Source organism: Biomphalaria glabrata, chromosome 1 (assembly GCF_947242115.1).
Source record: "Biomphalaria glabrata chromosome 1, xgBioGlab47.1, whole genome shotgun sequence".
Lineage (NCBI taxonomy): Eukaryota > Metazoa > Mollusca > Gastropoda > Planorbidae > Biomphalaria > Biomphalaria glabrata.
Window position 1 is genome coordinate 18,612,910 of NC_074711.1, and position 14,923 is coordinate 18,627,832.

Here is a 14,923-nt window from a genome sequence, read left to right on the forward strand (position 1 = left end):
CAAAATTGCTTCGCTCGATCTTGAATTTGTTTTTATGCATTGAACCTTGCCCAGGTCGACATTGACTGCCTGGACCTCGTCGTTATGGGTTTTAACCTTTTGCTCCATCTCTACTGTAAGCTGCGACTTCACAGCGGTGATTTCCTCCCTTAACTTACTTCTGATCATGAATTCCTCCAGATCTGTTTTCAGACCAGTCGCCATTGCTGGCATTGACCCTAGAAATTCCTCTTTTATTTCACTCAACATTCTGCCGAGATCATTCTTCATTTCAAACCCGTAAGTGTCCGGGTCAAACCGTCTTCTTTCAATGCATCTCTCAGACGGCTAACGAGGGCTTCTTTGTTTCCTGACGCTACGATGCCCCGCCTCTTTAACTCCTTACAGATTTCATTTTGGTAAGTAGAGTAGGCGATATCCCACTTCTGACACCAATTGTTAATGCGTGGGGTTGAACTAAAGAAAATAACTCCCCGATTCTCAGATCGCTGGTATTTCTCTGATTGCAGAAGCACAATCCAACTATGATCAATCAATATCCCGATAAAAAGAAATAATGTCACATTGCAATCTCCAAATCTAATTTACATATCCCGATTCACTAACACAATAGAAAACAATCCCCAATCCCCAGTCAAGAAATCCAAACTCATAACTCAAGTTTCTTAACACATTTACACACTAGTTAAGGTCATTTACGCCCAACAGCATAAACACAAATCACCCTACTTTGCAAGTGTAAAAAATGGTTAGTCAGGGAGGAACAGGGTTACTGTGATAGTAAATGTTATGTTTTGTCAGGCCCGTCCTGTTATTGTAACCCAGTAACCCACATTGCTGGCATGTCGAAAGAATGTGCTAATTAACAGATAGGGGGGATAATTGAATTCCTTTTAGGCCTATATATATGGACGATCTAACATGAATAAAGCAGCATTTAAACAGACAAGAAAGTGTTTGTTAGTCTCTACTAGCCTACTATTACAGTTACAACAGTATGCATGCGAGACATGGATCGAAGTCATCTGCCTAATTTGAAAAAAGACTAGATGTGGCTCAACAAAATGGCTAAGATGAATTATTAGGAGTTATAGTTATAGCATATAGATCGGGTCTCAAACAAGGAAATCGTACGCCGAACTGGGAGTCAAACCACTTATAAAATTAATGAGGTTGTGTCAGAGCGTCGCATGAAGTTTGCGGGACACGTTCTCCGACAAAATGATGAATTACGCATGCAAATTAAGAGTTGCGATGACATGGAGGCCATTATGAGGAAAGCGCTACCAGGGACGTCCTCGTATAACATGGCGCCACACTTTCATGGAGGACCTCAGAGCAGTAGACACCAGATAGGATAAGAGGCTTCAGACATTGCCACTGACAGATCTTTGTGGAGACAGCTTGTCGCTCAATGCGCCAAATGTAGAGGGAGGATCTATAATAAGTCTAAGGTAATTGAGGCTTCTCTATATATGTTTCGATTCCTTGCTGTTATTTTCATATTGGATTGGTGCATTAATTTAGATCTATAGATATATAGTTTAGATATCTAGGTTTAGACTTTAGACATTTTAATGCTTCTTTCTAGAACTAAATTCTATATCATACGTATCACCTAGATCGAATAGTAACAGTTACTTGATGCGGCTGACTTAAATTGGCACTATAAGAATCTATATTAGATTATGGAAATTCTGGGCCCCTCCCTATTCCTCTAGAGCTATCATAATTCTATTATCACTTAGAACTATATCTACTAGATCTAGATCTAAGTGAGATCTAAATTTTTCGTAAGTTATTTGCCTAGATCTATGTCATTAGTTAGGTGCCCCTTTTCCTTTTTTATGGTATGGTTAGATCTTTAGATGAACCCCAAGAATTAAACTCGCCAGTTAATTTAATGAAAATCACATTTCGCATTTAAACATTTTATTATAACGAATGGAAACTGGTGATGCTAGCCCAGACCGAGATCTATAAATTCGCATTTTAATTGTTAAATTTGAAATGCAGACACCAGAAATAAGATTTAGATGTAGATTATCTAAAAGAGAATGTTTGCTCTTTTAAATCGTAATATAAAGGCTGTGATTTTAGATATCACAGGAGTTTTAAAGGACAGTGGACCTCATGGTGGAACACCCATTAAAGGCTCGATAGAGGCATTAAATAGGTAAGACAGCCAGGAGTGTTTTTTTTAAAATATATATCAATATATGATATAAATCTACCTAGATTAAATTATACGTTTTATAATATTTCAGATGTTCTTTCCATACAGTTGATACAGGATGGAGAGGGGCCGGATCCATGCACAGGACACAGGCAGGTCCATCGAGATGTCAGTCCAGAGCCATATATTCTGATAGCAGATAGATCTAAATCTAGACTATTCTTTTACTATTCTACTAATTCTAGCATACTACCAGGTAGCCACCATCAATGAGCCATGCACCCTGGGACCCTGGTCATCGGCATATATTATCAAGTTAAACATTTGGTCCGGATTCAGAAATATGACAGAAGACTCGAAAAAACGAGTGTATCTTTAATTTTAATATTATATGTTTATAATATTACTATATAGATCTCTAAGTAGCCTACATTCACAAGGAGCCATTCCTATGGAGATAGCAAACTACCTTTTAGAAGCAAGTGATTTACAGTGTAATTACAAATAACTTGTGATTAAAATTTCATACATTCATTTTTGTTATCTTTTCAAGTGCCCCTACTAGACATTGTCATAGGCCCAGGTGCTATGAGTCCTTTCATGCTATATTTGCTACACCACTCACCCTGGTGTAAATATTTGGCACAAATAACTAGTGTCTATAACACAGCTAGTAAGATAGATTTTTAAGATGTTTTTTTTACTTTTTTTAAAGCTAGGATTCTAATAAGGAAAAGTGGTAGATGTGGATCTATACAGACTGCATAAATAATTATTCAAGAGATGATTAGAAGTCTGATAGCAAATATATATAAAATTGTTCCGAGATATATTAAAATTGTTCCAGACCTTGATCTTTATCTAGTTAAATAAAAAATCTGCATCTGAACAAAGACAAAATTTTAAGTATATTATTTATACCTGAAATGTGCAACATTAACAAATTGTAGAGTACTAAGATATTTTCTATGTACTGGTAAATTTTCTTTTATTGTGTAAACAGGTTATATTCATCTGGGCTCCATCTGAGATTTTGTACAAATGAAACTACAGTCACAAGACATACTCTGGTCAGTCAGCTCAGAAGCCTGGGTTTTACTATTGATGAGGAGAAAGTGTTTCCACCTATCCCTGCTATGTGTACGATTTTAAAAGACAGAAACTTAAGACCTCATTTATTGGTTCATCCAGGTATAGGACTACTCAAGTTAGCTTGTGGTTACATTTTAACTTTTTTTGTTTTAACTAGTAGTTTTAATCAAACCTTACAAAAAATAATTCGCTACAAAAAAAAAACAGTATTTAAAAAGTAATTTTGTAATAGCCCTAATTATTAGTTTTAAGATAATAATTAATGATGTTGAAAACTATATCAAATGGTAACATACAATGTTTTTAAGCTGGAATATTTATTTTGTAGATGCTCTGCCTGATTTCAAGGATATAGACCAAAGTAACACAAACTGTGTTGTAATTGGGGATGCAACACACCAGTTTACTTATGAAAATATCAACAGAGCTTTCCAGTGTTTGATGAACTTTGAAAAACCAATACTGTTTTCTCTTGGGAAAGGGTATAGCTTTCTTTTATTTGTCCCATATGGTTGATGAAATTACCAAATATTGTTTAAAAGTTTGGATTTCTAAATTAAGTTAAAACCTCAAGTCATTAGAATACAGAATCCAAAAGTTGTGATACTTTACAGTCCTTACCCAGCAACTATATATCATCTGTTATACCTACAATTCTGGTAGGGAAATGGTGGTAGTTTAATGTAAACTATTTACTTAATAAAACCATAATTTTAATCAATCATTTGTTGAAGTCATAAATAATTGAAACTTTACTTTTTAGCACTAGTAGCACAGAACTTTTGACTAGAATATGTGATTTTATCATTGCTTAAATTGACAATTATTATTTTTGTCCAATTTTACTAGTAAATATTACCAAGAAGATGGTGAATTAATATTGGATGTTGGACCATTTATGAAAGCTTTAGAGGTAGATTACTTGTACTAAATTGTATCTTGTAGGTTAAAACTTAATGAAGATTTTTTTCTTAGTGAAAGGAACACAAGTAAAAGATACATTTTAACTATTCAATTATAATAATATATAGAAATGAATTTCTTTGGGTTATATTAACATTAACTAAAATACTAAATTTAATATTTTCATTTAATCTGCATTGAGCATTTTTTATTTATTGGTGATACACATATTGTAACAGAAAATTAATATAAATATTATTTTTAATTTAAGGATTCTCCCCCCCCCCCTTTTCCCAATAGTTTTAGTTTATAATGACCAGATTTTGACTTTTTCCTTATCTTTTATAGTGCTGTTATGTGCATAAGTCATAAACAGATGTTAACCTTTAGATTGTACAGTTTAGCTTTATTTACTTTGTTTTTAATAATGCAGAGACTATATGGAAATTGATTAATGAAAGTAAGAAAGGAAAAGATTCCAGAACTTAAGTTAAACCAATTCTGGAAAACATTTTTTAAAGTTACTTTAATATACTAACATAATTAAAAATATTTAAAAAAAAAGAAAGAAAAGTAAACTTTTCACTGCTCTTTTTTTTTAAGATGTAATGGTAGTGGTTGATGGTATATTTTTGTACATTCTACTTAGTATGCTACTGGAGTGACAGCTGAGATCGTTGGAAAACCTTCTTTAGCATTCTTTAACACAGTATTGAATGATATTGGAATATCAGCCCATGAAGTAAGAAATTATTTTTCTTCTTATACATTTTATTATTATGTAACCATCTCATCTGTATTTTTTTTTTTTTTTTTGTCTTTGCAAGGCTGTAATGGTGGGAGATGATATTGTCAATGATGTTGGCGGTGCCCAGGCATGTGGACTTGCTGGAGTTTTAGTTCGCACTGGAAAATATAGGTAGGTCCAGCTATTAGCAAATTTAATATATGCTTTTTTTTTTTTTACCCAAAACAATATTTCAATAAACAATTTTAAACAATTTGAATTTTTAAAATATTTTTTTTAAGAAAACCTGATGACAATCACCCAGATGTCAAACCTGATGCAATATTTGATAATTTAGAAAAGTTTGTTGATTGCCTATTGCAAGACAAGCAATAAATGGATTGCTATTTTAGTGGTATACAATAAATGTTATTAATTTACTAGGATGTATCTTTTTTTTCTTAATTTCTTGTAATTTATGTTTGATATTAAATATAACATGAATTTAAATAAAAAAGAAGGAAGTTACAGAATTTTTGCATTTTATTTTAGTAATTTACTCAACATTTGTAAATAGATATAAAGATAAAGTTTTTAAAAAGTTTGAAAAAAAATGGCATTGTGTTAAATTTTTGGTTTCACTTTAGCATTTGAAGTACAGTAATTGTCAAGTAATTTTACTCTAATTTTCTCATATTTCCATCAAATGTGACAGGGACAGACTGACCATCTTTGTTAGGTTCTAGTAAACCTTGGAGCTTTCCATGAAACTTAACTGGAACAGGTTCATCTCCTTTATCTGTCTGGGACATGGCTTTAAACGCTGTGGACAGCATACCACCTTGTAATTTGATGGGTAAAGAAAAGTTGTCACCTTTTTTTGAAGCTTCTGTTAACATGACATCTAATTTTTCTGGAGTAATCATAATGCCATCAAAGTAAACAGGTGTCATCATGGTGCCCTCAAACCTGGCTGGAATCGCTCTGTTTTTATATGTGTCTGGTTCCACTTTGTCAGAAGCCACTGTCTGAATGCTCCTTGTTTTGAAGGTCTTCACTGAAGTTCTTAATGTCCCAGCTTGAGTATCTATGCTTAGAATATTCTGGACTTCCCCAAGATCCACATTTTCTCCATCTTCGGCTTCCTCATCCAATGTGACACACTGCTTGGACTCTGCTTCAGGAGTTGATGTGGAGGATAAAACTCCGAGCATTTTTATTTTGATAAAGGACTCTGAGCTTTCAGTGTCTTTTAGTTTGAACTCATTCTCACCCATCTCTCTTTCCAACGCTCCATCAATGATAACTGATGTTTTAACCACATTATAGCCTTGCTCTGGTGGATTTAATTTCTGCCTTGCAAATTCAACAAATGAGAAACTCTCATCTCCTGAAAATAATGAAATGTTTTATTCATAGGTATTAGGAAGATCATCACAATGTTTTAGTTTAGATTGGAATCTTCACACAAAGTTCAAAATGTTATGAAGAATAAGATTAAAAGCAAAAACCCCTGTGTGAAACGTGATGAAAAATTCTTATGTACAAAACAGATTATGGGTGTTTTTATATATCATCTGTTGTTTTTTGGTTTATGAATTTACCAGATTAAGTCCATGTCATTAATACCAGAAGTTTCTTATACTGATATCAGGAATGTAGTAAGATAACATACACTCTTCAGACCTTTTGATTTTAGCAGTTTTGTCTCACATCTAGATCTATATGATGCTTGCCAAATGATTTAATACAAATTTAAGATTTTTTTCTCTATTCTTAAAAGCCCAAAATTTTATGTAAAACTTTAAAAATACATGTTTCTTTGCCTTCCTCTTCATCTGAAACATATTTGGATTATAACTTTAAAAAATCACACTTGTGTGTGTTTATTTTTTTAAACTCCCAATAGTATTATGATTGGAAAAACTGAACGAGTAAGGTAAATAAAAAATTAAAAGATCTTGTTTGTAAAATGTTTTGGATGTTTCTTCAGAGTTGAAGATAATGTACTTTCTAATGAAAACCTCCCACAAGATGATGGGGAATGGAAGCGTGTAGGGTATGAACCCAGGACCATCAAGACAACCAAACTACAGTACAGCGCACATATCGCATGACCAGGTAGCTTACTCCTACAAAGCAATGAATTTGGGGTTTTGGAACATCGGCACAATTTAGGCCATGTTGTGTATAGCAATGATTATTATTATACTGAAATGTTATATTATGGTTTGATAAAACTTTAGAAGTTAACATCTTTTGTTTTATTTATTTATTTCAAAAAAATGTATCGTTTCTGAAGTGCTATTTCTAAGGGAAATGCAAATAAAATAATTAACAAAGTAATTAACAAAAATACAGTAAAAAAATACACTAAAAACAAATTTTGCTCAAGGAAACAGTTATAGTAAAGAAAGTTTAGTGAGCTTTCTATTTTCACATGCCTTGAAATGGTAATTTTACTCAAAAGCAGTTTATATGTTAACAAAAAAATGATTATATTACTCAGGTAAAGGCTAATTATATTGGAATTAGATAGAATGGAAGTTATTTTTAGTTCAAAACTAAAGTAAGTGAAATGTAAAATATAAAGTCAATCTGATTTGGTGGGTCAAAAAAAAATAAATGTAGAATGTTACCCCAAAGATTGAATATGAATATTCAAATGGTGTAAGAAACTCGGACCATCTGAAATAAGTACAAGTAAAAAAGTAAAGTTCCCCTTTCAGACCTTGCAATCTATAAGGCAGATGATGTAAAGGTCATCTGTTTTTGTGGCCAATGGTTAACAAGGGCATCTTGTGGCCAGCACAACAACCAACCCTTTACTTTTCCCCAACTAGTGTCAGGTACCCATTAAAGCCAAAAGATCCCAAAATTTAAAATCTGTCTTTACCAGGAGTCGAACTTTGTACCCCAGGTTCAGAAGCCAAGCGCTTTACCCCTCAGCCACTGCCTACGCCTCTATCTGAAATAATTCTAATGAATTAAACTCTAGTATCAAATACTTTGATATTTTGAGTCATAATGTAATATAATGAGTTAGGATGTTTTCTAAATAAAAGAAATTAATTTGCTGATTTCATTTATACACATCTTAAACCCACATTTGAAATGAAGCAATAAATAGTATGTAATTAAATGATTCTGTAACAATGTAATAATAGACTATAATGTACTGAATTGTGTTCACAAAATAAAACAAAATATCTGTAAAAAACAAAAACATGATCTTTTATTTCTGTCAAGGTTACATTGAAATGTATTTTTTAAATTATGGATGTGTACTGCAATAAGATTATATTTTATAATAAAATAGTATGTCCTTAAAATCAAAATTTATTATCTAAGAAAAAAATCAATACACAAGTTTTCTTTTTTAAAATTTGCTTTTAATTTTGTTGAAAAACTTATTACTTTGCTATTGTGAGGTATTTTGTCATTCACATTCACATCAAAGTTAACTAGCTAAATAGAACAAAAATCAACTTATTCTAATCATACTTTTGTGGTGCAAAAAAGTTTACGTTTTATGATGTGTAATTTATAAAAAAATTAAATTCTAGCATGTCACTGAAGGGAGTTGAGGGCAAATAATAACACAAAACTGTACATGCTATATTTTGGCATAAACAAATCTTAAATTACAACTACAAAAAAAAAATGTTAAGTTCTTAAACCATTCAAAGGAAATTAACTTAAAAAAAAAAAGAAAAACAAAAAAAAAAAAAAGCTTTTAAGTTCATTACCAGGTCCAGGTTCCCCAGCATGAGCAGAAAAGTTTAGTGCTAGCATTAGTAAAAAAACAGAAAGGAGAAAAATAATAAATAACTGACTAAGTTGTAATCTCTTATTGAAAATCTTGCTATGTTGTTTGCTATGTACCCTTGAGTAACATAATTACAATGCATATAAAATCCCAAAAGTATCTTATAATACTGAGACCTAATTTCAATTGGCATAAATCTGGTAGAAACAAGATCAAAGTAAATTTGCATTCCTTTTGTACAGAGACACTTATTTTAAAAAATAGGTTTAACATGAATAGATTTTATTTCAAAAGTGCTTCTGTCCGTCCCACAGTTCTCCTGGACATCACATGTTCAAAGCACTGATCCTGTATAAAAAATGTAAACTTTAAAATCACAGTTGTATTATGACTTTGTTGTAGTGCATACTTGAAGTGTACATTCTGTACATTTAAGAATATTATTCAAAAATTTCATACAATGCAGGTAACCATTTGATTGTATGACTATATTCTTATAAACTTAGATATTTTATCAAATTGCTGCACAACACAAGTGTAAAGTTGTGGAAATTAATATTTGCATAACAGATCATTGTCATTATGTTAACCAGCAGTTCTCAAAATATATCAAACAATCTTTTTAAAAAAATCCTTTTTTTTAAAATGTATTGCAACTCACAACTACCAATGAAAATCCTTCAGTCTATCACTATTTATTCTAGTGAAATAAATTAAAACTTCACTCCAATACCACACCAAGGATGTCTAGAGCCACTAATTGAGAAACATCTTAATAAACATCAAAATATGTATGCTCTCTACCATTATAATTCCTACTTACAAAAAACTTCCATAATTATTATAATAATCATGTAGACTATCTAAGCCAATTAAATTACTGACAGGGTGGAAGAAAAAACTATACACTAAATCAAAAGTTTTATTTAATTACTGGGGTAAGCACGTATTGCTTCATCCATGGTTTTTGCAACATAAGCAACATTTTTAGAAGTAAGACCGCACATGCTGATACGTCCACTACTCAATAAATATATGCTCTTGCTTTTCAAATATTCAACTTGTTTTTCTGAAAATGAAACAAAAATTTGCTAAGTTTTAAAATCCACAATAAAATATTAAAAAAGTGATTTTAATGTTTAACTAACTTCTCAACCTACAGTTAATATTTAAAATTAATCTTTTCATTAACTATTATTCTAATTTTATATTGCAAACACAATTAAAATTATGAAAAAAAAAAAATCACCAGATTTAGTGAATATAACAGAATTTTTTTTTTCAAATTTTTACCAATAAAGGTCAGCAATGAATCTCAAAATTTAAAAACAAGATTTTTCTTTTTAAATTCTATTTAATTTAACCCTCCAAATGTACAAACCTGTTAGACCAGTGTAACTAAACATTCCTATCTGCTTTGTTATGTGATCCCAGTTTCCAGGCGTACCAAGTTTTTTCAAATTGTCCAAAAGTTCTTGCCTCATTTTCTTAATTCTGTTAGCCATTGTCAGAATCTGTCCTTTCCTTTGAGAAAAACAAGAGAATGTTTATTTATTTTTTTTTTTAAATTGTAATTCAAATGTAAGCATACAATGACTTTTAAAAAACACTTTCAAAATATAACTTAAGTCCAGAAAAAATTATGAAAAGTGTTTTTATCAATCTAATCATAATTATCTTTTGTCATAAGCTAAACTTGTGCAGAGTGTAAAGTACAAACCCTTGCCTTCCTTCATTCTCAGTGTATCATATCCCACATAGCCTCTCATCTGCCATACTGGTCTAGATATTTGTACAAATTTCCTTTACTTGTGTCAATATAGGTGAATGTCAATTTTAAGTTTACACCACCTCTTTAGCTAATGAGATGTTATTTTTGCCCCACCATATCGTATTAAAGATGGTCTAACCTTTAACTGGAGAAAAGTCTAAAAAAAAAAATAATTTCTTTTTACCATTTAGAAGTAGCTTGGTATTTCACATAGAATTATTTCCTCACAATCATTTTTACATCTCTAATTTTCAATAATATTTATTAGTGTAATGTGAATAAGTTCATTTTCTTTTCAGTTTCTGGATGTTTCAGAGGTACTAGGATATTATGTATCTTTTTAATTACAGACATTCCTTCAAAGAAGAAGACTATTACATCTAAATGTTAAAATGATTTTCATATTTTTGTCTTAAATAAACTCAGTAAATAAAATGAACATAAAAACTGATGTATTAGATCTACATCAGCAAGATCTAGTTGTGGCAATATCACTGAGATTTATGTCAACCTATGACTAAGTGATTAACCCACAACTTTAAATTAATGAAAACAAATCTAAAATTTAATAACAAGCTTAAAAATAAAAAATGTTTAACCACCTTACATAATGTAGGACTTGGCAGAAGTAGCCCTTTTCCCCATCTTAAACCTTTTCTAAAGATATACCAGCTGTAAAATGGTTCTTACCATTCTTCAAAAAAAGCAGTATTGTTGAGAACAGTGGTCACAATTCGTGCTCCATGATTGGGTGGGTTTGACCACACAACTCTTATTTGAATTTCCATCTGGCTTCGGATTTCAGTCAACTTTTTAGGATCTTTTGAGATCACCACAAGATTGCCAACTCTCTCATCTAGCGTTGGAAACAAAGAATTTTGATTAGCATGGTTCTTTAAAGAATGACAAAGCAGTTTCTGAACTCTAAAGATACATTAATGGGCATGAGTGGACAATTTTTAAAAGTCTATTTCTTATACCAGTTTATTATTACATTAACCAAATATCAGGTAGCATTCAGTGGAATAGGTAGCATCCAAATAAAAAATTCTAGCCAACATGCTTTGAATGAGATTATCTTATCAGAAACTAAAATAGAAAATGTTGAGAAAAAAATCAAAATCCACACATTGTACTTTCATTATATATAAGCATTAAACATTCTTACAAAGAGTTTTGTTTGTGTGGGTGAAATTTGTTTTATGTTTTAACTGTTCCTTTAAAATTGAAGATTATTTAAAGTAAAGTTCCTGCAGGATGTCGGTGGGCAAGGTTTGAACCCAGGACCATGGAGGTGCCAGTCCAGAGCATATATCACCCAACCAACAACCATATGATTGTAGCTTAATCTATTTTTACATTAACTTAATGTTTCATTAATAAAACTTAATTTCTACAGCTTACTGTAAAGTCCAAAATTTTTAGAGAAAGACTGTGCAACAAACATATCAATGTCTTGATCAGCCAAATAACGAGATGCCCAAGCATCTTCCTCTAAACTTCCACTTGCAAACCCTTGATATGCACAGTCAACGAAAACAAACAAATTCTTCTCCTTTAAATGAAAGAAAAATTAACATATATAATTAAAAGAAAATTTAAAAATGTGAATAGTACATTATTATACAATTTTTCAAACAGAATGTATTGTGTAACTTAATGTCTTATTAATGCTTTTGTGTTTTTTTTAAATAATTCTCAAGATAATTAATGTAAAGCTTTCTTGTTTATATTTACTTTGCATATCTGAGCTATTTGTCTCCACTGCTCTCTAGTTGGATCAATACCAGTTGGATTATGGGCTACTCCATGCAATATAACAACAGCATTGGCTGGAGCATTCTGTTGAAAGCTAATATAACATTAGCAGATCATCAAAACATCAAATTGATAAATTGAGTAACATGAGTTATTCTTTTGTCAAAACTTTTCAGATAATAAGATTATCAAAAGTTTAGAAGCCTACTAATTTTGCTTATAACAAAACATTAAGATATCAAGATGATTAAAAATACATGCTTTACTATACTAGTCAACTCATATACCGTAATAAGATTAGCTCCAAGGACTAGGCAGTATCTGGTTCAACACTGTTCTATTTTGGTATTGTTCTGACACATTATCTTTTCATAGAAATATCATTCTAGCTATTAATATATTCTATGAAAACATAATATATGCATATATGCAGCATACACCATTAGCATTCTCCAATCAACTCAAATTTAAGATACCCAAACATGCACTTTTATTTGATCATTTTAAAACATTTAGATACTAGAATTTTCTAAACACAGACACAATTTTATTCATTTCTGGCAACACATTTCCAAAGTTACAAGCATTTTCTAAATCATATATATATATGATCCCTTTATGTGTGTTGTTTTTTTGCAACACAATTAGATGCCAGATATTCTGAAAACACAAACTCCCTACAAAATGTATATTAAAAACTTTTAAATGTAAATAAATTATGTGTTTTAGTTAAATATCAGGTGAAAAAATAATGCTTACTGAAAGATCTTCACACATGCCAGCAAAATTCAGACCTCTTGTTTCATTGTCCCAGTATCTGTATAGCTTGATATCATTGAATCCAGCAGCTTGAAAGACGCCTCTGTGATTTTCTAGATAACAAACAAACATATATATACATATATAACATACATACATAAATAAATCATAAAAATATAAAGATATACTTACAAATATATAAATACTTCAGAAAAAATGTATTCTAAAATTTGCTATATCTAGAAGAACATTTTTTTTTATTATAAGTGCATTTAACAAAGAGATATAAACTCACAGTTCCATTTTCATTATGTTACTAACTTTCAGTAAACAAAAAGTAAAATTCTAAACACACACACAACAGTGTCTTTTCAATGGATTGTAAAAAAAAAATAATAATCTGATATGAAACTTAATGTCTTATTAAAGGTTTACATAATGAACATACTAGATGGGAAAGGGTAGAGATATAAAATGAAACAGAGGTGTGTTACCTTAAATGAATTTCTTTAAATAATTGATCAACAAAGATAAATGGACATTATTAATTCAAAATACCTCTGAGTAAAATGACTTATTAATATAATTCATTGAACTTACCCCAAGTGGGATCTGATATGTACACTGTACTGAATTTCATCACATTTTTCAAAAAAGCAGCACCAAGTCTCAATGCTCCTGTTCCACCTAGAGCTTGAAAACTTTCAACCTGAATGAACATCAATATCAAATTAAATTGAATGAAATAGCAAAATGAAAAGGCTCTTTAGTGTCCTTTTGACACTAATAAGGAAATCCTATGACCAAAACTTAACAGGAAACAATTGAAAACAAAGTAATGATAATATATAAAAAAAATGTATGTGCATTATTTTATTATTTTCAAAAAATTAAATTTAAAATATTTATGTATAGATTATATCTTGATTTTAATCTTGAAATGATCTGTACTTTGTTTACCTTGCCTTCCGCAAGTACTTTATGACCCTGGCCCAACAATATTCTAGTAGCAGCTGTTCTGAAGTCAGGTAGCCCAGCAACAGGAAGGTATTCATGATTTAAAGTTTCATCACTGGCCATTTGGAGTTCAGCGGCACGAACAACTGGCAACACCCATGGCTTTCCTTCTTCTGTTCTGTAAGCTGAGAATTAATTAATTTTCATTATAAAAAATATACACAATATTACAATAATACTACTTAGCACTGTGAGCTGTGGGACAGTGACTGAGAAATTTAGTGCTTCACTTATATTTATATTCTATGAAAGTTAGTGCTTCACTTATAGTCTATAGATCTATAATATTCTATATTATCTAGATTATAGTTTATACAATTATTTGAGTTATACACTAATACTGTGACTAGTGTGACTAATGTCACTAATTTTAGTAATACTGTTCTCAGTAATACAGTTACAGTATTTATTATTATGTAATACTACTAATATTATGTATATAAAATTCTAGATCTAGAATAATCTAGATTATATATATATGTATCTAATTATATTCTAATATATCTAGATTTAGAATCTAGCCCAACTTCTAACCTCCAACTCCAAGGTTCACTTTATTTGGATCAGTAGAATCAAGAAATAACTTTGTGAGTTGAAATACTTGTATTGGTGGGGCACTTTCCACATCTTTAAAAACTGAATCGGACATTTCTTTTTGTTTGTTGACTGTGAAAGGTCTAGATTAGATGTAGATCTAGACCTAGTCTAGATTTGCGTATAGAGTCTACTTCAGATAGTAGATGTGATGAAAGTACTAGAGTCTAGATCTAGCTAAGTACAGTATTGTTCCTTAGCCTTGGGATCAGAAAAGGTGCTATGTCAACGATAAGCTAACAACCTTGAGTTTTGTAAGTCTAAATACCGAGAAAAGAAATGCGTAGATTATGTTTTAATCGTGGTAATAGCCAGAATCTAGGTAATATAGTATATATCTAGTTCTAGTTAGATTAG

General features: G+C 30.8%; 2 protein-coding genes across 5 annotated transcripts; one reads left to right on the plus strand and one right to left on the minus strand.

Annotated features, from left to right (window-relative positions):
* The first annotated feature begins 1,874 nt into the window (after positions 1-1,874).
* LOC106067918 (phospholysine phosphohistidine inorganic pyrophosphate phosphatase-like) lies at positions 1,875-7,151 on the plus strand. Of its 3 annotated transcripts, none has more exons than XM_013227191.2 (8): positions 1,875-2,176; positions 3,180-3,367; positions 3,597-3,750; positions 4,118-4,181; positions 4,821-4,913; positions 4,999-5,090; positions 5,201-5,313; positions 5,614-7,151. In XM_013227191.2, the coding sequence occupies exons 1-7, from the start codon at positions 2,058-2,060 to the stop codon at positions 5,292-5,294; spliced, it is 804 nt and encodes a 267-aa protein (XP_013082645.2). In that variant the 5' UTR covers positions 1,875-2,057; the 3' UTR covers positions 5,295-5,313; positions 5,614-7,151. The 3 variants fall into 3 exon arrangements, with proteins under 3 accessions (XP_013082645.2, XP_013082644.2, XP_013082646.2); XM_013227192.2 differs by lacking the exon at positions 5,614-7,151 and adding an exon at positions 2,268-2,344 and having other exon boundaries at positions 2,039-2,176; positions 5,201-5,431; XM_013227190.2 differs by lacking the exon at positions 5,614-7,151 and having other exon boundaries at positions 1,877-2,176; positions 5,201-5,431.
* Positions 5,429-14,842, minus strand: LOC106058121 (aspartate aminotransferase, cytoplasmic-like). 2 transcript variants are annotated; one of them, XM_056026151.1, is made up of 11 exons: positions 14,507-14,842; positions 13,916-14,097; positions 13,556-13,664; positions 12,956-13,068; positions 12,176-12,280; positions 11,843-11,993; positions 11,129-11,294; positions 10,049-10,191; positions 9,602-9,736; positions 8,648-8,686; positions 5,429-6,288 (listed from the first exon to the last, which is right to left on the minus strand). In XM_056026151.1, the coding sequence occupies exons 1-11, from the start codon at positions 14,619-14,621 to the stop codon at positions 5,576-5,578; spliced, it is 1,971 nt and encodes a 656-aa protein (XP_055882126.1). In that variant the 5' UTR covers positions 14,622-14,842; the 3' UTR covers positions 5,429-5,575. The 2 variants fall into 2 exon arrangements, with proteins under 2 accessions (XP_055882126.1, XP_055882133.1); XM_056026158.1 differs by lacking the exon at positions 8,648-8,686 and having other exon boundaries at positions 14,507-14,826.
* Positions 14,843-14,923: the final 81 nt, after the last annotated feature.

Coding starts and splice junctions, on each gene's coding strand:
- LOC106067918 (XM_013227191.2), top strand. CDS start 2,058: ATGTTTGCTCTTTTAAATCGTAATATAAAGGCTGTGATTTTAGATATC. Junction 4,182..4,820: donor CATTTATGAAAGCTTTAGAG/GTAGATTACTTG, acceptor CATTCTACTTAG/TATGCTACTGGAGTGACAGC. Junction 4,914..4,998: donor TTGGAATATCAGCCCATGAA/GTAAGAAATTAT, acceptor TGTCTTTGCAAG/GCTGTAATGGTGGGAGATGA.
- LOC106058121 (XM_056026151.1), bottom strand. CDS start 14,621: ATGTCCGATTCAGTTTTTAAAGATGTGGAAAGTGCCCCACCAATACAA. Junction 11,994..12,175: donor AAATAGCTCAGATATGCAAA/GTAAATATAAAC, acceptor TTTCATTTAAAG/GAGAAGAATTTGTTTGTTTT. Junction 6,289..8,647: donor TGCTGGGGAACCTGGACCTG/GTAATGAACTTA, acceptor CATTATTTTCAG/GAGATGAGAGTTTCTCATTT.